General features: G+C 40.3%; 1 protein-coding gene across 2 annotated transcripts in view; it reads right to left on the reverse strand.

The window, feature by feature from the left end:
* nup205 (nucleoporin 205) overlaps positions 1 to 23,054 on the reverse strand; it is a 109,456-nt gene that overhangs the window by 60,442 nt on the left and 25,960 nt on the right. Inside the window, exons 9-18 of one of the 2 annotated variants that reach the window (XM_060840017.1) lie at positions 22,569 to 22,685; positions 21,285 to 21,422; positions 20,822 to 20,972; positions 16,218 to 16,420; positions 11,673 to 11,855; positions 11,496 to 11,546; positions 8,715 to 8,924; positions 8,474 to 8,573; positions 7,627 to 7,764; positions 2,347 to 2,536 (exon numbers count right to left, since the gene is read on the reverse strand). In XM_060840017.1, coding sequence (XP_060696000.1) covers positions 2,347 to 2,536; positions 7,627 to 7,764; positions 8,474 to 8,573; positions 8,715 to 8,924; positions 11,496 to 11,546; positions 11,673 to 11,855; positions 16,218 to 16,420; positions 20,822 to 20,972; positions 21,285 to 21,422; positions 22,569 to 22,685 — 1,481 coding nt within the window. Of the gene's footprint in view, positions 1 to 2,346; positions 2,537 to 7,626; positions 7,765 to 8,473; positions 8,574 to 8,714; positions 8,925 to 11,495; positions 11,547 to 11,672; positions 11,856 to 16,217; positions 16,424 to 20,821; positions 20,973 to 21,284; positions 21,423 to 22,568; positions 22,686 to 23,054 lie in introns of both variants that reach the window. The other variant, XM_060840016.1, reaches the window with a different exon arrangement.

The following is a 23,054-nucleotide window of genomic DNA, read 5'->3' on the forward strand; positions in this document are numbered from 1 at the left end:
TTGAAAAATAATTTTCCAATCAAAATGAGTAAGTTTACATTTCCCAGCGTTGTATTCTTCGATCTCTCCGTGCAACCTCTTCACTGTTGGCCTTCCCATCACACTTCAGTTCAGCAGAAGATGTGGATACTTGACCGTTGCTCCCCCATTTTAAATCTTGAACATCTTGAGTGTAAAAATCAGAGTCCCAAACGCCATGTTTAGCTTACTAATTCTCGATTGCAGTGACACACTATGCATCAGAATGAGGTCCTGGAATAAAGACTTGCATTTCGTCTTCATAAGCTCAGAATGTTACAGTCAATGGAGCAATTCTAGAATGCAGGTCCTCGTCATATATGAAAATACATAACATTAACGAAGCAAGATATATCACAGTGAATGATATAGGGACATTGCCAGAAGATTGGAACTCTATATTACATCCTTATTCAAAAAAAAAGTCAGGCCAAGCTCAGGCACTACAGGCCAGTCAGGTTAACCCCAGTGCTGGGAAAACTACAAGAATGATAATCTGCAACAAAATAAATAATTATTGGGACAAATAATAATTATTTAAAACAGGTCAATGTCAGTTAGTTGAGGGCAAATAGTATTTAATCAACATAACTGCATTTTTTGATGAGATTAAAGTGCTGAAGGCAATGCAGGCAAATGAAGAAATTCAATAGAAGTATCACATAGCAGTCTATGCAGTAAAGTTAAAGGCCATGGAGAAGAGACAACGTCAGCATTAATAAAAAGTTAACTGAATGGTACGAAGCAAAAGAACAGATGTTAACTTTTCTTCTTACAATCTTGAGGAACGTATTGGTGGATTCCTCAAGGGAATGACACAAGGACCACAGCTTTTCCTGTTCTATGTCCATTGACTAGTGGACAATTACAAAATTTGCAGCTGTAATAAAATTTGACAGCATGGTAACAGTGAAGAGAAAGAGAGACTTAAACAGGACATAGACAAACAAAGCAAAGCCACAGACAGGTGGGGAGAAAGTGCAAACCCCACATAGACAGACAGTCACCCAAGGGTAGAATTGAACCTGGCTCCCTGGTGATGTGAGGCAGCAGTGCTAACCACTGAACCACCATGCTGCGAAAGTTTGGGGACAACTGGACTGGATACATTGAATGAGGGATTTCAGTTGGAAAGGCAAGAGTCAAGAAGTTGGACTTGTGCCGCTTAAAGAGAAGACTGAAAGAAGATTTGACAGAGGTATCCAAAACAACAGGGCACCGGACAGCAGATAGGGAGACACCAGACCCCAGTGGCACAAGGATCAAAACCAAAGTACACCGATTTAAAGTGAATGGCAAAAAAAACAAAGGCAACAGAAAGCTATTCCGATCTCCAATGTTCTGCTCGAAAGTGCGACAGATTCAATAGTGGCTTTCAAAATGGAACTGAAAAATTTATCTAGAGAGAACGCATTTGCAGGGGTACAGGGGAGAATTAAAAACGGTGGAATGAGACCGATAAGTTGCTTCTGCAGTAGGATGGCAAATGCACATCAGGCCGAATGGCCTCTTTCTGTGCCAAAAAGAAGAATAAGGACAAGCAATAAACTAAAATGGACAATGTTAAAAGGATAAATGAACAGAGGTCTGGGAACGCATGTGAAGTTCGAAGACTTGTTAAGAAGGCTGTTTAAAAGGACAAAAAAAGTTTGCACAAAAAGTGACACACTTCCAAATCAATCTCAGAATTATTCCACTCTATCCTGTCTGCACTGGCTTTCCAAATGATCATCATGATTGAGTTTGTTCTCCTGCCTTTTTCCCATTCCTTCGATTGAACTTGCCTCTATCACACTGCCCAACAGTGCATTCAGCAGCTTAAAACAAAAGATTCCCTGATAATACGCAAGGCTGATGACTCAAAAGATTTACACCGGAGTACTAGCCAACATTTACCTTGCAAAATAACCTATATATGTGGGGTGAGAGAAAGTATCCTATAATGAATACCCTGTACTTGAATTTATAAATAATCTTGTCAAACTGCAATGTCTCTGAAACACTTCACAATATTAGTTAGCTGTGAAGTGCTTGACAAACTAATATTGTGAAGTGTTTGATCTTGATATGAGCAATTACTTCAAAATAATTAATGCTGCAAAACATACTTTTAAAAGTTAAAAACTACACTTAGCAGGTCAAGCAGTGCCTAAAAACACTTTGAATCAATTTAAGTTCATAACCAGGAATTCACATTGCGCAAACACTTGCACGCGGTTCTATAATTGGTAGAGATGCAGTGAGAAGCCAGATTTTAACTGAGTTTTCACATTATTAAAAGTACATATAGAAATTTATGATACCAAAATCAGAGGCATGGTAACTTACCGAGCAATATTGACTACATGGTCAGCCTTTTTAGTGCGTGGGTTGATGCCCTGAAGCAACTGTTCAAGGGGTGTGGCTATGACAGAGGAATGGCTTTCTCTCAGCCAATCCATGAACTGGTTCTCCTTCTGCAGGGCCAGCTCCAAAAGGCCCAGGGAATATTCCACTGCTTTCTCCAAGTGCTTTTTACCTGAGGCATCAGCAGAATATGGTCTATAATTAATAACATTCCACAGAACAGGTGCTTTGAGAACTAAACTCCTTATACATGGTGTCATAGAGATGCACAGCAATTACTGGAAAGGATAAGGCAGGACCTCCAGCGATGGGGAGACCTTCCAATTTCCTGGTTGGGTAGAATAGCACTAATTAAAATGAATGTTCTGCCCCGTCTCTTATATCCTATGAGAATGTTCCCGGTGATGCTGCCAAGGATAGCCCTACGTAAATTATATGGCTGGCTGGGTTCCTTTATTTGGAATCATAGACGGCCCCTTATTAAGCTGAAGAAGCTACAGCTTCCACAGGCAAGGGGAGGACTGGACTTCCCAGACTTTAGGAAATATCAGTTAAGTTCCCTACTAAGTTACATAGCTGATTGGGTCTTGTCTGATCCACAATCAATCTGGCTGGACATCGAGGCCTCCCAAGTGAAATACCCACTTACTGACCTCTTATTTTCAGACAAGAGGAAAATCATTACGGAATACTGTAAAAACTCCATAATACTAAACACAATTAAGGCCTGGAATATAATGCGGCAAAATGAGGGTAATTTACATAAAACATCCCCCCATGCACCGATAGTAGGGGCATGGGGATTCCAACCGGGGTTTACAGATGCCACTTTTAAACTCTGGAGATCCAGGGGTATCTCATGTTTAGGGGACCTATTTAAAGATGGGGTCCTGATGTCCTTTGAACAGCTGCGTCAGAAATTCGGGTTACCCAATGGAGACCTCTTTCGATACTTCCAAATTCAAGATTATATACAGAAGAAGACTACGTTAATAGATAGTCTTTATAAATCAGATAGAGAATGTAATGTCCTATGACCAGTAGGGGTATCCTCCGTCAGTACTATTTATCATTTACTACATGATGAAGTGTCGGGAGATATGGACAATCTGCTTAAAACATGGGATCAGGATTTGGGACTAGAAATCTCTATAGAAATGTGGAATGATATTTGGGAAAATGCTAGAAGAATTACTATCTGTAACAGAACCCAGGCTATCCAGCTGAAGATACTTCATAGGGCCCATATAGCACCGGCTCGATTGGCAAAATTTAAGGCAGGAGCATCTCCAATGTGTCCCAAATGCAAAATAGAGGTGGGCACTCTGGTACATTGCCTATGGACTTGTCATAAGATCCGTAGATATTGGACTAAAGTAGCAAGTACCCTGACAGACATTTTAGGAACGGAAATTACTGTGGACCCTGTATCTCTCCTTTTGGGCTTTTCGAACTTTTCCTCCCTGGATACGCACGGGAAGAGACTATTTTCTATTCCCTCTTTCTGTGCAAGGAAAAATATTTTGATGAACTGGGTGGCTGAGGGCCCCCCTGGACTTTCAAATTGGCACAGATTAATTATGGAATATATTCCCCTTGACTTCCTTACAAATATGGTGCACCGAAAGACTGAATTATTTTATAAAATATGGCAGCCCTTTTTGAATTACATAAATGCAGATATTTCGGCCATCCTAACAAGGGCCTTTATTTAGTGAGGACTACAAACCTGGCTGCTCCGGGGCCCCTTGGGAGAGGAATCCCGCATGAACATGGGTTTTATTACATTTGATGTTAATACATTCCGAGCATGTAAGAGACTTAAGTATACACTCTGGTTAGTTATAGGTTAGATTAGTAGAATGTTGAGTTTTGGTTTTTTTTATTTTATTTTGGTTTTTTTTTCTTTCCTTTGTTAAATTTTGACTATTGTATATTTGATTTAATTGTACATCAATGTTTGTATTTGAGAGTTTTGTTTATTTTTATAAACTTGCAAAAATGTTAAATTTCTAATAAAAATATCTAAAAAAAAGAGAGATGCACAGCATAGAACCAGAACCTTCAGTCCAACTCGTCCATTCCAACCAAATCTTCTTACCTAATCTAATCCTATTTGCCAACGCTTGGCCCAAATCCCTCCGAATCCTTCCTATTCATCTATCCGTCCAGACGCCTTTTAAATGCTGTCATCGTACCAAACTGCACTACTTCCTCTGGCAGCTCATTCCATACATGCGCCATCCTCTGCATGAAAATGTTGTCCCTTCGATCCCTTGTAAATCTTTCCCCTCTCACCTTAAACCTATGCCCTCTCGCTCTGGACACCCCCAACTCAGGGAAAAGATTTTGTCTATTTATCCTATCCATGCTGCTCATGATTTTATAAACCTCTAGGAGGACATCCCTCAGCCTCCCATGCTCCAGGGAAAACAGCCCCAGCCTATTCAGCCTCTCCCTATAGCTGCAACCCTGACAACATCCTTGTAAATCTTGTCTGAACCCTTTCAAGTTTCACAACATCTTTCCAATAGGAGGGAGACCAAAATTGCACGTAATATTCCAAAAGTGGCCTAACCAACTTCTGTACAGCTGCAACATGACCTCCCAACTCCTGTACTCAGTGCACTGACCAATGAAGGAAAGCATACCAAACGCCTTTTTCACTATCCTATCTACCTGTAACTCCATTTTCAAGGAACTATGAACCTGCATTCCAAGGTATCTTTGTTCAGCAACACTTCCCAACGCCTTACCATTAAGTGCATAAGTCCTGCTCCGATTTGCCTTTCCAAAATGCAGCAGGTCACATTTATCTAAATTAAACTCCATCTGCCACTCCTCAGCCCATTGGCCCATCTGATCAAGATCCTGTTGTACTGAGGTAACCTTCTTTGCAGACCACTACACCTCCAATTTTGGTGTCATCTCCAAACTTACTAACCGTACCTCCTCTGTTCACATCCAAATCATTTGTGGAAATGACAAAAAAACAGTGGACCCAGTACCTATCCTTGCGGCACTCCACTGGTCACAGGCCTCCAGTCTGAAAGGCAAACCTCCATCACCACTCTCTGGCTTCCAATTTCAAGCCAGTTAAGAGTCCAAATAGCTAGCTAACTCTGTAATTCATGAGATCTAAGCTTGCTAACCAGTCTACCACGAAGAAACTTGTCGAACCCCTTAATGAAGTCCATATAGATCACGTCGACTGCTCTGTCCTCATCAATCCTCTTCATTACTCCTTCAAAAAAAACCTCAATCAAGTTTGTGAGACATGAGTTCCCATGTGCAGAGCCATGCTGACAATCCCTATTCAGTCCTTGCCTTTCCAAATACATGCATATCCTGTCTGTCAGGATTCCCTCCACTGAATCCCTAGGTTCTATCATAAACAGAAACTCAGACTGCTAATATGAATTAATTGCAGTTGATTGACATCAATGAAGGAATAGAATAAAACATAAATCAAAGCCAAATCCAAGAGCTCACAATATTTTAAGTCACAAGAATCTAGCAAATCAAAAGCGCAACACGGGTGTGAGACAGTCCGTATTAAAGAATAGGCACAGCAATAGGCCGTGTATAGCTGACAGCCCAGCATGGTGATGCTCACAGTTCATCAGATGTTAGAGAAGAAAATTTTGTTCAATACGAACCATCCTGTAACACCACAAAGCAGAACAATTGTAATTTCTGAATTTATTTCAATATGATTAAATAAGTCATCACTGGGCAAATTCAAGTTCAAGTTGCTGATTAATGCCACAACAACTGTCCACTCATTTGGAAGTGGTCATTGAACTATTAGTATGGAAACAATATTCCAACTGGGATAATAAAAACAAAAGAACTTCTAAAACCATAAAGACAGTTAACATTTTGACTCTTTGCCTAAGTGACCCTTTATCAGAACTCAGAGAGAGGGGGAGGAGCTGAAAGAGACTGGGGGGTGGGTAGAAGAGAGAAAGGGTGAAGGTAAAGGGGGAAATGGGAGGAATGTAAAAAGAGGGGGCAAGACAGCGGGGGGGAGAAAGACAGAAAAAGAGAGAGAGAGAGACAGACAGACAGACAGAAACGCTGATTGGATGACCACTTTCCATGTATCTATATTCTGTCTGAAAATGACACTGACCTTCCAGTTGCCTACCAGTTCAACAACACACTACCTTCTCATGCCAACATATGTCTCAGGCCTGCTGCAATGCTCCAGCAAAGGAGCAATGTCACCAAGGTGACAGATAGGGGCAGAGCAGTAGATGGTCTCGACATGGACTTGACTAAGACCTTTGAAAAGGTGCTGCATGGTACCCTTGCTAGTAAAGTTAGATCACATGGGATTCTGGGAAAGCTTGCCAATTGGATATAAAATTGGTTTGATGGTGGAGACAGAAGGTGGTGATGGAGAACTCTTTCTAATTTATATAAGTGATTTGAATGAGAATGTAGGAAATACAGTTAGTGAGTTTGCAGATGATACCAAAATTATTTAGTGGACGAAAGATAATCATCTAAGATTACAAGGGATCTCGATCAACTGGGTCAATGGGCTGAGGAGTGGCAGATGGAATTTAATTTAGATAAATGTGAATTATTGCATCTTGGAAAGATGAACAAGGACAGGCCGTACACAGTTAATTGTAGAGCCCTAGATGCTGTTATTGAATAGAGAAACCTAGGGGTTCAGGTACATAATTCTTTTAAATTTACATCACAGGTAGACATGGTGTTTAAGAAGTCATTTAGCCTACTTGCCTTCATTGCTCAGACCAGTGAATGTAGGAGTTGGGACATTATGTTGTGGTTATACAGGATGTTGATGAGGCCACTTTTGGATTATTGTGTACAGTTTTGGTCACCCTGCCATGTGGAAGATATCATTAAATTGGAGAGGGAGCAGAAAAGATTTACAAGGATGGTACCAGGACTGGAGGGTTCAAGGTATAAGGAAAGGCTGGATAAGATGGGATTTATTTCACTGTGTTAGAGATTATGGAGTGACCTTATAGCAGTTTATAAAATCACGAGGGGACTAAGTAGTGTGAAGAACAGAAGTCTTTTCCCCAGGGTAGGTGAGTTCAAAACTAGGGGGCATATTTTTAAGGTGAAAGGAGAAAGTATGAAAGAGCAAATAATATTGACTAAGAGGGGAAAACTGTCTAAAGCAAAAACTATTGGTAGTTGGGGAGATAAATTATCACATCTCAGTGGGCTACCAAACTCATCTGTGCGCATGCACACAAGATATTTCTCTTTGCCTACCAGGAAATGGTGCGTAGGTATCCAGCAGCTTGACGCCTTCCTCCAAAAGACTCAGACAAAGGCTCAGCATTGGGGAGTCATTCAGCAAATGAAACATTAAGTTGTATCCTGGAGACTTGTATGCCACCACCATCTCTCCTAGGAATCCAAGAAGCAGAGTAATTAATCTTAACATTGCACCATTGACTTTCAGGATTGGATATTGTGTAGCTGTACAGATTACAAGGACCAGATTAACCTCTGAATTTCAAGACACAACTATAATTCAGTTACTACTGTAGGTGTCTCAAATGTGGTCAATTTGGTTCCATCATATTTTGGATCTGGTACGGAATTTCCTTTCGTTAAGTTGTTTGCTGTTGATTTCAATAAACACAGACATATGGGATAAAAGTCTTGTTCTGGCTCCTGGTCCAATGTGAAACAGGATCTGGTAATGCCAACTGGTTGTCGTGGGAATGACACAACAGTAAGCTGTACCTGACTAAACATTAACTCTTATCAAGTTGCTACATTCACGCATTGCCGCCATAGGCCAAAGAACAAAATGCAAACAATATCACATCATCTCAGTTTAGACAAAACTGTTCTTCAGAGTGGAGCTACACTGAACATGTTGATATGAACGCTGATACTGGGTATCAGCCAGGTGGTCCACTCCTTTACCTTAATCAGTATAAAACTGACAAATGGGAGAGGAGGAAGGGTGGATGTTCAAGTCAAACATCACTTCCAGACATTTTAGAAGTAGTTGACAAAGGAAAACAAACAAAAAAGTTCTCCCAGTTGGAAGCCTGAACCCACTGAGTGACACCTTTGATGGCAATATCCAGGACCTATCATTTACCTTGAAGCTCCACCATTTGGTCTGTGAAATCTTCTGGTCGGGGTTCATAGTCTCTCAAAAGCTTATGGAAAACTTCAAGCACAACTTCAGCCACCTCCCACTGCGGAATATCACACATACGGAGAATTAGAATTGCACAAAGTCCGTGTCTGCTGTGCTGCAATACAGGGTTCAGTAGAAGAACATACATAAAACAAAAAGAATCAATATTGCTTCTAAAAGAACTGAGGCTATTTCTCACTTTTTCTGCAGCTCTTCTATATGCTCTGGTTGGAAAGCGAAGAAACACAGAGTCCCTAAGGAACTGAAGATATGGGTCAAACCCTGGAGGACGTAGACCTGCTCCGAGGTTTGTGGGGAAAGAACTTTCGACCAGCGTACTTATCAGACAGCAAAATGCTCTGGTGAGAGGATACTCTTCACTGCGAGATTCAATTTCATTCAACTCCACCTGAGGAGAAAAGAAAATGAGAGAATGTGACCATCTGAAATTAAATTCAAATAGTCAAAATTATATAACATGATGACAATCACATGCCTCATTAACTGTCCAGAATCTTGGGACAATATATTGACTTATTACCACTCCCATCTCAATTACTTTGTCAAATTATTGTTTTCAGGAGTATTTCCAATTTCCTTTTGAAAATTCCCACCCTTACCAGGTAGCTCACTCCAGATCATAAGTCTCACTCACTTCATTCTTTTGCCAATCATGAAGCAGAAAAACTTGCATTTAAAGGGGGTGGTATCTTCAGTCACACAAAAAATAACTCAAGCAGCTACACAAAAGCTAAATCTGACAAAAATGAGATAATCTGCAAAAACAGGTTGAGCACAATGGTGATCAAAGTGATTGATTTTAAGGAGACCTTAAATGAGCAGAGCAAAATCAAGAGGTTGCAGAGTACACATTCCAGAGAATAGGGCTGAGATAATTCAAAAAAGAAATGATGCATAACTATAATCCTTTGACTTGCTTGTTGTCAGTAAATGCAAAGTTGGACGAGAACCAATGATATCCTCAATACTTATATGGCTAGTCTGGTTCACTTGAGTTTCTGGTTAATGATAATGATTTTGATGTCATTTTGATGATGAGTGCTTTTGGAGAGGGCTGATATTCAGTGATGATAATGGTGTTGAATTTCAAGGAGAGATGGTTACATTGTCTTGTGTTAGAAATGCATGTCATTGCCTGGCACTTCAGCAATACCAATGAATGTGAGGATTTATTATTGCACACAATTCAGACTGCAGAGTTTTGAATGACCTGAAGTTTACAGCTGGGAAACAGCAGGTTTGATGGGAATTGGATTCACGCAGTTCCGAGGTAACAAGGACACAAATGAGAAGTTCTACAATTTGGTAATACATTAAAAAAATTAGATCACACTGTCAAACACATCTGCACATCTCTGGTGGTTTAAAGAATATGCCATTTGTCACATTGACCAATTTTAAATACAAACAAAAGACTTAGTGTAAGGATCTAACTAGTTTCCACATAATCAACATGAGTCAAAATTATCTTCTAAGTCTAAACGTAAAAGCCCCAAGACCTTTTGAACCTCTGTGCCAATTTTACAATTCGTTCGAAATCATTGTTGCATCATTTATTTTTTCTTCATACACTAATCATCCAAAATGTAGCTACAATTCTTACAAGATATACCACCAATCAACATTAAAACCCATAAGTTTTAGCTACGGAAGGGGTCGGCAGAAAGCAGTGAATCCCAAATTCCAGGAGACTTCAATTTTCAAAGCAAGGGTGGGGAGGAGTTAGAGACCCAATTACTCCAGTTTAAGCGCCTTCTAAACTGTTTGTTCATGGGCTGGGAGGGTGAGAACAGAATTTTAAGTCTGGCACTGGGTGAATTTGAAAGTGAGCACAAGGCGGAGCAGCTCAACATGGGGAGAAATAAAAGATGGAAAATCAGCATGTGCCTCTTTTTGCGCCAGATTATGCATATTACTTCTCATTTGATCGTCTGGGTACTTTCATACTTAGCAATGCTTTCGGCTCTCCAGGGTACTTTCTTCCTTGGTTAAGGTACCAGAAGGCTATTTCATTGCTGGTGTCTGCTTTTGTTACTTGCGCTCTGGAGGCAGTACTCATTTCCCGGTAATATTTAGTGCAACTAATTTGGAACTAAAATGACCTATGGTCCAATTAGGGCACTTACATATCTAAATAACATCTGACGAGTGATGCAGTTCAACAGGGGCTCAGGATATGAAATCATTTTGGTGTGCTCCCAACCCCAATTTGAAAACTAAGCCCCACATATTGTCCAAGAACATTAAGGTGAGACATCAAAACAACTTAATACAATGCCCAAACACCTACAAGAAACAACATAATGTGCACTTTGTAATGGGACGTAATGGCACCTACTGATCAATTCCAATCACTATGATGAGAATCGAAGTACAGGTGCAGTAATTGATCCACACAAACTAAAGTCTATGCAGGATTCACAGATCACTGCCTAATTTAGCAGTGGATATGCTGGTCAGCCTGTGACATGGGTCAAAAAGTGTGGCGCTGGAAAAGCATAGCAGGTCAGGTAGCATTCGATTAGGAGAGTCCAGTGATATGGATTCCCCTGCATCTGCACAAGCAGTTGGCTGAAAGATTTTAATTGTGTATGCTGTGACCAGGAGAGAAAAAAAAACTAGTCCAATAGCATCTGAATCAGGATAGTTGTAGGCCACTCAGCCCTTCCAACCTGCTCTGCCTCTCACAGATGCTTTGATTGTCTGCTTGCTCATCAAAAATCTATCTCTGTTCAAAAATATACTCTATTTCCACTGCCTTTTGAGAGAGAGAGGTGAAGGGAAAAAAATCTTGCTTTTTATGGGTAACCCTACAAGACAATGGCTCCTCATACTAGATTCTCCTACAATAGAAAACATCCTTCCAAAATCCTTCCTCTCAAGTCGCCCCAGGATCTTATAAGATTCAACTTGAGAAACTACCTTTTCATTCATCTTTGTTATATAATGGATTATTTACCTCAATTCCAGTGTCTTGTCTCTGACTCGGACTTCTAACTGTCTGCAACATCTGAAAGATGAAAACAATACAAATGGTCTCAGTTCAAATTCATTGCCTCTTCAGTGTTGAAGCCCAGATCTTCTCAACACTTTGATGAGTTATTCCCAAATTCAATACTTTTTCAGTGTTACCTACCTGCGTATATTCCAGTGATTGCCAAAGTGAAGCAGCAATCTCTGGTGATTTGCCAAATGCTGCCAGTGTCTTCAGTATTTCAGCTTTTAGTCCAGGTGGGATGCTGCATTGGATCAAGCCCAGCATAACAATTATAGGTGTCCACTGTGGATGCTCGCACAAAGCCAGACGGGCATTCTCACTCTGGTAGATACAATTTGTTAAAGTATAATTATTTTTTAATAGATCCCAAGCATCATTTGCTGACTGTCTTTAAGTAGCCTTGAACTGAGTGGCTTGCTAGGACATTTCAGAGGGCAGTTAAGAACCAACCACTCTGCTGTGGGTATGAAGTCATATGCAAGTCAGACCAGGGAAGGACAACAGATTTTCTTCCTTGAAGCTCATTAACGAGACAAATGGGTTTTAATGATTAGTGATAGATTCATGTCGACTATTAAAAAGACCAATTTTTAATTCCCAATTACCCGAATTCAAATTTCAGCAGCTTCTCTGATGGGATTTGGCCCCATCTGCAGAATATTAACTCTGCTTCTGAATTGCCCCCAAAATGAAGCAATTTAAGCATCAGAAGGGCCTTTGTATACTATGGCTCTCCTCCCATTTCCAGACCCACTCCCCGAAGAAACTGCTAGAGACCAGTCAGACACCAGTCATCCTCATATGATGATTATTCAAGTGCAAGGCTAAACTGCAAGTTTTAACTGATGATACAATAGAGGGAAACTTGATGTGAGTCTTGGCCAACACAGGTGTACACAGCATAGAAGTGACATCAGGTCTGGGAGGCTGAGGCCAATGATGGTTCTTTCCAGGGCCACTCTGATAACTCAGCCAACAGAAAAGAAATCACACCCTGGACCACAACTCTCAGTGCTTCACACCATAAAGTTCATTTTTTATTTTCCTACTTCAGTACTGGAAAAAATACAGACCAGCAGCCATTTCTGCATGATCAATAAATGAAGTCTTTTTGCTTCCAACTTCAGCCAGAAGTTCCAAATGGATGCTCCATCTTGTCTTCCACCGGAGATCTCTGACATTACAGACACCAGTCTTCAACCAATTCAATTCACTCTTCGTGGTACCAAGAAAATGGCTTAAGGCACTGAATACAGCAAAAGCCTTGGGTCCTAACAACACTGCAGCAATGGGTCTGAAGTCACGTGCTTGAGAACTAGTCATATTCCTAACCAAGCCATTTTAGTTTAGACAGAGACAAGCAAATGAATTAAATTGGCCTTTCTTCCTTTGCATTCACAACACAGTAAAATGAAAGCCTTCAAAGATGCTCAAAATTGAGCCCAATGGTTCATAATAAGAGTTTGTGAATACTTAATTCCAGACACCAGTTTGTGTCTTAAACATGAAAAAAAAAGTGGTTTCCACATATGCATTGCTGATAATTTTGCTGTTGATTTTTTGAAGATGTCAATCAGGGTCAGCTTTTCAGTCATTCAGACAAAAGCAATAATGCTTATAACTCAGTTTTCTATTCTCTGAGCTTCAAAGAGCTGCTAATGGGAAGTTAGGTAGGGAGCTTTCAAATCTCCTTGCTGTAGCATTAACAGCAAAATTCATTTTCCCAGAAAACATACTGCAAATCAGATTCAAACTCTGGCCATTCCCTGACAAACATCTCGTACCCAAGGTCCCAGTTACCATTCAACATCTCCAATCTACTTAAGCTCAAGGTCTTCTCCAGATTTGCTTGAACCAATTCTCGGGTACTGACTTTGTTAGTAGTCAATTGCTGCTACCTGTTTAAACTCTTCACACTTGACAAAGTGTCCGCAGAGCCTGCTGATCAGAAACCAAATTATTATCACCTTCCAAGCCTGACCTCACAAATGAACAAAAGCCTATTTGGTCTGTATGCCTTTTAACACAAGCTGCTATCCATGGTCCAAAAGTCATCTTGAGCTCTCAGTTCCAAGCTGAAAATTTGACAAAAAAAAGTTATGAATTAAAACTAACAACAAATCAAAGGCTCTGAATAGTACAACAATGGCATCTACCCAGGAATGTGGAAAATTGCCTTGGTATGCTCTCTGCTTTAAGCAGGATGAATCCAACAAGACCCCAGTCTACACAAAATCAAATTGATGGAAAGTGACCATCAACACTGCAATCAAGTGACATTTGCTAAGTAATTACTTGCTCACTGTTGCTCAATTTTGGGGTCCACCAACGCCACCTTTACAGCCTTGGTCGCAACATGGACAAAAAAGGAGCTAAGTTCCAGAGATAAGGTGCAAGTGACTGTTTTTGGCATTAAGCTAACATTTGACTGAGTGTGACATCAAAGATACCAGCAAAACCGGCCTCAAATGAGAAGCAGGGAAAACATCCACTGCTGGCTGGAGTCATGCTTACCACAAAGTGAGATGGCTGTTGCGATTGAAGTCATTTCAGTTGCAGGCCATCTTTGTGGGAGTTCCTCAGAGTGATGTCCTAAGTCCAACAATTTATCTACTTCTTCCATTACCTTCCCTCCACTGTAAGGTCAGATTGGGAATATTTGCTAATGACTGCACAATACCATTTGCAATTCCTCAGATACCTAAGTAGTCCATGTCTAAATGCAGCACGTCCTGGACAAAAATCCAGGTTTGTGTTGACAAGATTCAAGCAACATTGATGGCACACAAGTGTCAAACATTGCGACCTCCAGCAACAGAACCTCACCATCCTCCGTGCCGTACCATTGCTGAATAAACTATTATCAATGTCCTGAGAGGTTACCACTGAACAAAGACTGAAATTGAATAGTCACAAATTGCTACCTGCAAAAGGACGGAATTCCATGGCATGTAACTTACTTCCAATCTCCCTAAAACCTGTTCACCATTTACAAGGCATAAATAAGGAGTGTGATAAAACACTGCCCATGTGCGGCTCTATCAACACTGAAGAAGCTGGACACTCTCCAGGACAAAGCATTCTGCTCAAAGAGCATCCAATCCATGACGGTCAACATTCATTCTTTTAACCATATCTCATCAACCATTCTCAAGAGCAACTAGGTAAAGCAACAAATACTGCCAACCCACAACGCAGGTGATGCTGACATTCCACGAGCTCATCAAAAAAAAAACTGATGTACAGCTAGTGCACACACCCATAAGATGCACTGCTGTAACTTACCAAAGCTCCTCCAAAAGCACTTCTCAATCCCACAATCTACAATGGAGAAGAAAAACAGCTGCAGATGTATGGAAACACCACAACACTGTCACATGACCTGCAGGTTGCCCTCCAGCGACTCACCATTCTGATTAGAACTATTTCTTTACTGTTGCTGGGTCAAAATCCTGAAACTCCCTTCTCATCAGCACAGTGGGTGCCTACGAATCCAAAGCAGAGGCTCAAGGTGGCAGCTCACTACCACCTCCGCCAGTGTACAACCCTGAATGAATGAAAAGAAAACTGAAAAGCCAGACAGTTATGTGGGTAGAACAGGGGAGTTAAATTAACTGGATAGCTCTTTCAAGGAGATTGTAAAGATACAATAATCCAAATTACTTCCTTTAATACTGCTTGCATCCAAGAAACCTTCAGCTGTTGCCCACAGCTTAAACTAGTGAATACAACAGTGAGCCTACTTGGCTGGTACGGATTACTATGAAACCCAAGTGGTGTCTTCATCCCATGAAAGCAAGTACAAGTTTTTCACTACCTACTTCATGCAATGTAATTGCAAATTTTCCCTCACTAACACACTATTCTCAAATCAGTTAGATTTTACAAGCAGAGCAGAGTACTGCTTGTGCTTGCTGAAGCTACAATTAAATCAGGTAACATTTTTCACATTAAATACCCAGACACAACAAAATCAATGGATTATAAAATTATTGGCAGATGCAAATTTCAATGCGACTTGCACCTTATCACTGGTGACTTGGGTCAATGGTGTAGAGTCGCATTGTTAGGCACATTAATGAGCTGAATGCAAGCATTTCACCTATGGAACTTGAACTTGCTTTAAACCAGGATGGAACTGGTTTACAGTCATTTGGAACCCACTTTTTAAAAATGTTGGGCGGCATCTCCAGAATCCAAAAGTAGAACTGAATTAATAAATATTGTACAAATTTCTCTGAACAAGCAAACAGAATCAGAGTTCACTTGTAGCAAGATAAAGTAGAAAACAGAACTAGGCATAATACTAAAATTAACACAACGTTTCACAGTTTTTTATCATGAATAAGTTGTTTTCTTATATTAGTATATTACTACTACTGTCAGCATCAAAATGGTCTTTTTTGTGTGCTTTTGTGAATTAGTTCAGTATCACATTTTGTGAACACTGATTAAGAAACTGTCAAACCAACAGGATTGGCTTGGTCAGTGAAAGGCTGGACCCAATTTGCACTGAGATAATTGACCTTACCAAAGACAGGCAGCTACCTGTGACCTGTTTTTCATTAATCACTGGGATGGATGGAGAAAAATAATGGCCAGACTGCATCTGATCCAAAGAAGAAAGAAAGAAATTGGTTTTCATTGCTCTCAATGGGAAATATCAAGGACAAGGTACATTACCCATTTGACGATGGTGCCTGTAAGTTGAAGGAAGGCGATGAGGCCATCCATTTCACGTTGTGTTATGCCTCTCAAAGGCATGTGCCTGTACTGAATGGTGTCTGTGCTTGGAATATCTCTTCTTAGGTGCTCATGGTACAGCATCAGTGAGTGGAAGAAATGTTCCCATGATACAGGGTTGCCTCCGACTACCTGGATATTCTCTACTGCAAGGAACAACAACGAAGATTTAATTTTTAAAAATGTCATTTGAACTCTTCCTTTTTCTTCATCATCCAACTGTCCCTCAATATATGAGGTTGCGACTCCATAGATTCAAGACATTCCTCATCAGCAAAACAATTTATTTGTACTTCTTTCAAGTGATTACATTATATTTGCTGCCCATAACATAGCTGGTTCCACAATAAGGAGATCTACTGTAGATTGGGTGCTTGCTTTGTGAAACAAAATCCACAGGCATGACCCTAAACTTCCAATGTTCTGTCATTTTAATTCTTCACCTGCTCAGAAACTCTGTCCTTTGTCGCCTACTCTCTTCAAATAAAGTTCAAGAGCCTGAGTAAAGGCATTTCATCTCTCTACTTTGGAGTCTTATGAATCAAAATTTTATTAATTTCAACTCATAGCCACTATACCCTTTTCTTGGGCAGCATCTGATGGAGCTGTTGCTTTTTTCCACACTTAGAACTATCTTTGGTTTCTTCTCTTGTTCCATTCTCCGTTAGCTTTGCACCATCATACATTTGACATTGAATCAGTCTGGCTTTCCTGATCAAAGACAGCCCTTTTTTGAACTTGATATTCCTTTAACCTTTTCAGAGAATCATGAAATCCCTACAGTCTGGAAGCAGGCCATTCTGTCAATCGAGTTTGGACTCAGCATCTAAAAAACATTCCACCCAGACCCAACCCGCCTGTCCCCATAATCTTGCATTTTTACCATGGTCAATCAACCTAACATGCACACCTTTGAACTGTGGGAGGAAACCCGTGCTGACATGAGGAAAACATGCAAACAGACAGACACCTTCAGTTGGAATCAAACTCAGGTCCCTAGTGCAGCAAGGCAACAGTGCTAACCACTGAGCTACCGTGCCATCCAATTTGACCCACCTTGAACTTTTCAAATCAACCACTTTCCAGTTCTGATGAGAGATCAATGTCAAATATCAAGTTTGGTTCTCACTCCACAGCTAAATTCCTGAACTGAGAATTTCTAGCAACTGTGAGTGGAACCCTGAATAAATATTAACTATCATGGCCAGAATTTGACTGGTCAGTTGTAATTAGCAGATTTCTGAAGGAAAAATAGGAAAGATTTTAAGTCATCTGAGAGTTAGGACAACCTGCAAACAAAGTACTTAATAAACAAAATAACCACAGACATTTAGTGATGTGGAAAAACAAGTGTTTAATACGTTTGAGTCAAGAACATCAACTAAATCAATAACCACTGAATCTAAAAGTACAAAAGTGGCTGGTCATTGAGCCCCATGCCTCCGTTTCCTCCTCATAATGCTGAAAATTAGTCCCCAGACAGTGTTAAATTGCCTTTTCAAGGTTTTAATTATTCAGGGTGAGCATACCTTCTTTATATTTCTAATCACTTTATAAATTATACCCTTTTAATTCTTCCATTGTGTTAAATCCAAAATAAGTTAAGCAGATGGAAATAATTTATCACTTCTATCACTTTAAGGTCTTAAATATGTCTCTTAAACCCACTTGAAAATCTTTAAACAAAACAGCCTGCACTTCTACAGCTGATTTGATTTTAAACTGTTCAGTTCAATGTACAAAGTTAAAAATCACACAACACCAGATTATAGTCCAACAGGTTTAATTGGAAGCACACTAGCTTTCAGAGCGACACTCCATCATCAAGTGATTGTGGAGGGTTCGATCGTAACAAAGAATTTATAGCAAAAATGCCAACCACACAAAAATAAAGCAATCCACCCTAAATGTCATATGTTATGCATGTTTCTTGGTACCTTAGCTGGACTCAGCACATTGAATTCTGAATTCCCCTTCTGCTCCTGGCATTTTTTGTATTTTGCTGCTCATTAGTTTAACAGGCACATGAAATGTTGAGCATAGCATTCTGACTAAGTGAAAAGATGAAGTCTGGAGTTATGAATCCCTCAGTGCATGGAAGAATCCTAAGCTTCACAGATAAACTTTGCTAAAGATGGAGCTTGAAACCTAGTGGTCACCTGACCCTTCTTTTATAAATTTGGGAATTAAAAACTTTTTGCTGCGAGCAATGTAGTCGTGCTTGATAAACCAGCCCCTTCAAACTGTACATCAATTCTCCATGCAGAAGCTTGCACATTTGCACTTCAAGTTGTAAATTTCTGAAAACCAGTGGTACACATCTCACTCATCTACAAGCCACATGGGATTCTCTATCTAGTGTGCGCTTTCTCTCCCTTTGCTCAAAAAATAAACTGTAGTTTTGGCTCTTTTCTCTGTTTTAATGAAAACGCCTGAATAGATAAATATTGTTTGTATCAGCCTTACAGGCTTCTGTGCACTGAACTGACTCATAAGTTGAAGAACATTTTTGCCTATTCTTCTTTTTCTTGCTCACGTTCGATGTCTGTATTGTTATCTATTCTTTACTGGGGCCCCATCTCTACATCAGGTGCACCTAATGTTTTCATTTTCCAATTAGCATTTTTAAATCTTAGAGCCTTCTACCCAAAGCCCAGAGGCACAGAACCAAATATGAAGCTCCAGTTGCAATCAAGAAGCTCATCATCCACTAGAGTTTAAACCTGGGGTCAACAGGAAAGGATGTCCTCTCCCTACTCCTGACTATTCACTGGGCAATTCAAGGAGCTTTGCATGGAGTTTCAGTATTAATCTTGACACAAGCAATAGTTTGCGTGTTGCAACTATTCTTTCCGAATACAATGCACAAAATATGAGTGCTGCTTTGAAAAGGTGAAAAATGCAGACCTGTCTCCCCCATTGGGAAATGTGTTTTATTGGAATAACTCCAGCACTCCCATGTGAAATTAGACGCTGACAGTCTGTGGACTGTTCAGGATGAAGATCCATAGTCAAACTCACTAAATATTCACCCAAGAGCTATAGCTAGTAAGTTTGCAGGTGACACCAACATTGGAGGTGTAGTGGACAGTGAAGCAGGTTACCTCAGATTACAATGGGATCTTGATCAGATGGGCCAATGGGCTTAGAAGTGGCAGATGGAATTTAATTTAGATAAATGCGAGGTGCTGCATTTTGGGACAGCAAGTATTAGCAGGACTTATAAATTTAATGGTAAGATCCTGGGGAGTGTTGCTGAACAAAGAGACCTTGGAGTGCAGGTTCATAGCCCCTTGAAAGTAGAGTCGCAGCTAGATAGGATAGTGAAGAAGGCGTTTGTTATGCTTTCCTTTATTGGTCAGAGCATTGAGTAAAGGAATTGGGAGGTCATGTTGCAGCTGTACAGGACATTGGTAAGGCCACTTTTGGAATATTGCGTGCAGTTCTGGTCTCCTTCCTATCGGAAGAATGTTGTGGAACTTGAAAGGGTTCAGATAAGATTTAAACGGATATTGCCAGGGTTGGAGAATGGAGCGGCTGAATAGGCCAGGGCTGTTTTCTCTGGATCGTTGAAGGCTGACATTATAGGAGGTTTATAAAATCACGAGAGGTTTGGATAGGATAAATAGGCAAAGTCTTTTCCCTGCAGTGGGGGAGTCTAGAACTAGATGGCAAATGTTTAAGGGTGAGGGGGTGGAGGGGTTGGTGTTCTAAAAAAGATTTAACTGGCAACTTTTCAAGCAGAGGGTGGTGCATATATGGAATGAACTGCCAGAGGTGGTGGTATAGGCTAGTACAATTGCAACATTTAAAAAGGCATCTGGACGGGTATAAGAAGAAGAAAGGTATGGAGGGATATGGCCAGGTGCTGGCAGGTGGGATTAGATTGGGTTGGGATATCTGGTCAGCATGGACGATTTGGACCGAAGGGTCTGTTTCGGTGCTGTACATCTCTATGACTCGTCTGTACAGCTGTTTTCCCAATTATTTTTACATCCACAACATCTGATTAAGTCACTGACCAGAGGAAAAGTTCCTCAGCTGTCACTGGGTCAAAATCTTGGCACTCCTTTCCTAACTGCACTGTGTCCTCTTAACCACATAGACTGCAGTGATTTAAGGTGGGAGCTTACCAGTATCTTCATGAGCAATCAAAGATGGAAAGAAAACCTGGCCAGTCAGCAATATCTACATCCCGTGAACAAGTAAATGACAAAAAAAAAAGCTATACTAGTAGTAAATGAAAACACTCGCAGATTTTTCTTCTGTGCCAGAGGTACAAAGGCCAACTGGTACAAACCTGACATCAGGTCAGATATCAAATCTAGCTGAATGATAATATGCAACACTGAGTAACATGTTTATCCATTATTACTGGCAATGCATATCCTTGCCTTTTGAATTCATTTTCACCTACCATCGTTACTCAATTCTGAACATCAAGGACACTTCAAATGAATTTTCATGTCTTTTAATATTAAAGGGATTAAATGATTTCAAGTTTAATAATCGTACAGCTTGCATTTGCACAGGAAAAAACTCACCATGACTGCTGCCATTGACTTTGAGCAGACTGAAGCAGTAGTGTGCACAGTGTGGTCCATTGGCTAGTCCACGCAGCATCTGAAGATAGGGCAAGTACAGAGATGGGGGTAGCATGTCTCCCATCTGCCTCACAAACTTAGACAGAACAACCTGTAAAGTAAAAAGAAATTAAAGGCTTTTTCCAAAAGGAAAGATTTATCAGCTACAAGCTGACAGCTACAAAATTGAAGACACCCAACTGAGTTGGAGTTGCAACAAACAAAAAGCTCAGCAAAACACTTAGATATATTGCTGAAAACAGTATACTGGAACAGGAATAGACAACAGTCCCTGAAACATGTTCTCCCATTTAATTAGGCTATTTCAAATCACCTCACTAATGATCCAAAGCCCTTCGACCTTTAGCCAGCAAAGGTCCATGATCTCAGTTGTGCAGCTTGGTTGAAATCACTGGAAACATACCTGGCGCTGTGGTGGCCTATGGCGGGTCAAACCGGAGAATGAACCTGTCATGCTTGTAGTTTGAACTGGTTCTGATGGACACCAATATTCAAGGGCGAGCTCTAGTCTGAAGGGATCCTTCTGGTACAATTCTCCGATCTGTCAAAAGTTGAATCACAAAAATTATATCTCAATTAACTTATTTGAGAGGTTGAGATGTGGTAAGGCATCATAAAAATCAACATAAGCATCAAAACTATATGTATAACCACTTCAAATATGCAGTTTCAAATCCACTACATGATCTCAACAACTTGGTGAACCTCCAAAATGTGCACATGGATTGAATGGTTTTCAAGTGTGCAGACTCTTTCGCAAGTTATCTGCTCTCATAAAGCACAACTTACTTTCTGCCACTGGAGGCCCTCAGTGATCTACTTGTAAAAGAGTGGGCCAGCATGTGTCGATACAACACACTCAATCTGCAAAATAGTCATATGTATTCACCCATTTAAAATGCAAAGTCTGCTTTGTAAATTCGGGGAAATCTTCCCTGCACTCAACATTCAATACAAGTTAGCAACAGAAATTAAAAGGTGGAGTTGTTCTGGTTTCAGGAATGTTCACCAAGTCATAAATAGATTAAAAACTGCTCTTCTATTTTTCTTCCTATCAATCCTTTCACTCCATAAGCTGGCACACACAGCCCTTCGTTCTTCTTTTTTCAGACTCTGTGGGGGAGTACAACCTGGCTCAGTTTCCATACGTACAGCATCGAAAACAATCATTGGAAGGAACCAATCAAATCATAATGACTATTATAAAAAGGAAGTGCTGGGAAAATACAGCAGATCCAGGAACACAGGAAAGAAGTTAAAGTTCAAGTCCAACATGATTTTTTTCTTCATGCTAACAATTCATAAAGCACTTTCTGCTTTTAGTCCAGATCTACAGCATCTGTAGTATTTTTTCTTTTAAAACAACACCAACTGATGTGTTCTTAAGCTGCCTCATTTTGTGCTCATGTTTGCACCTTAATTCTAAGACTCCGTAAATCTCACTGGTTGTCTGTGAAGATACGCCGTCAAATGCACCTATTTGACCAAGCTTTTTGTCACTTATCTTAATGTGTACTGATGTGGATCTAGTTCAATCTTTGATGGAACTACTGAAACTATTTTGGTTTACAATGCTAAAGATGCTACAATGCAAAAATGTATGTTGCTGTTGCCGTTCACTGAGGTACCAGTTTGGTGCCTGTTCATTCCAAGTCAAAGTTTAGGGTGGTATCAAGTTTCATCTTACCAACAGCATTAAGTGCTCGAGGTCACGGCGTACTGTGGAAGGTGGCTCAGTGCCCATCTGCAGACTCATATGGATAATTCGGGCATCTTCATCTGCACGATTCCGCAGTTGTTTAACCTGTTAATACAGTAGGTTAGATTGCAAAGAGAAGTGAAAGTTAGTAGTCTCACTGGTGTTGTCTTTGCTCAATTTATCTTACAAAATTGATGGGAAGCAAAAGACCAGCAGCTGTGCAAAGCGTGCCACATGCAATGGCCAGGGAATTGAGAGATTTAGCACTTTCTCTTGCCTAGCACAATAATGTTATCTCCTGGGTGAGGCAAAACGACCAGAGCAAGAACAGACAGGACTAGAAAAAGGGGGAAGAAACTCAAAATTCATCTCTCTCTCACAGATACAAATGTTAATTCATATAATAGAGCCTCTACACCAGACCAAGTTGTAGCCCAGCTCTCTCTGTTAAGCATACAAAGATTCAGCACACAC

The sequence above is a fragment of the Hemiscyllium ocellatum genome, chromosome 19, assembly GCF_020745735.1.
Source record: "Hemiscyllium ocellatum isolate sHemOce1 chromosome 19, sHemOce1.pat.X.cur, whole genome shotgun sequence".
Lineage (NCBI taxonomy): Eukaryota > Metazoa > Chordata > Chondrichthyes > Orectolobiformes > Hemiscylliidae > Hemiscyllium > Hemiscyllium ocellatum.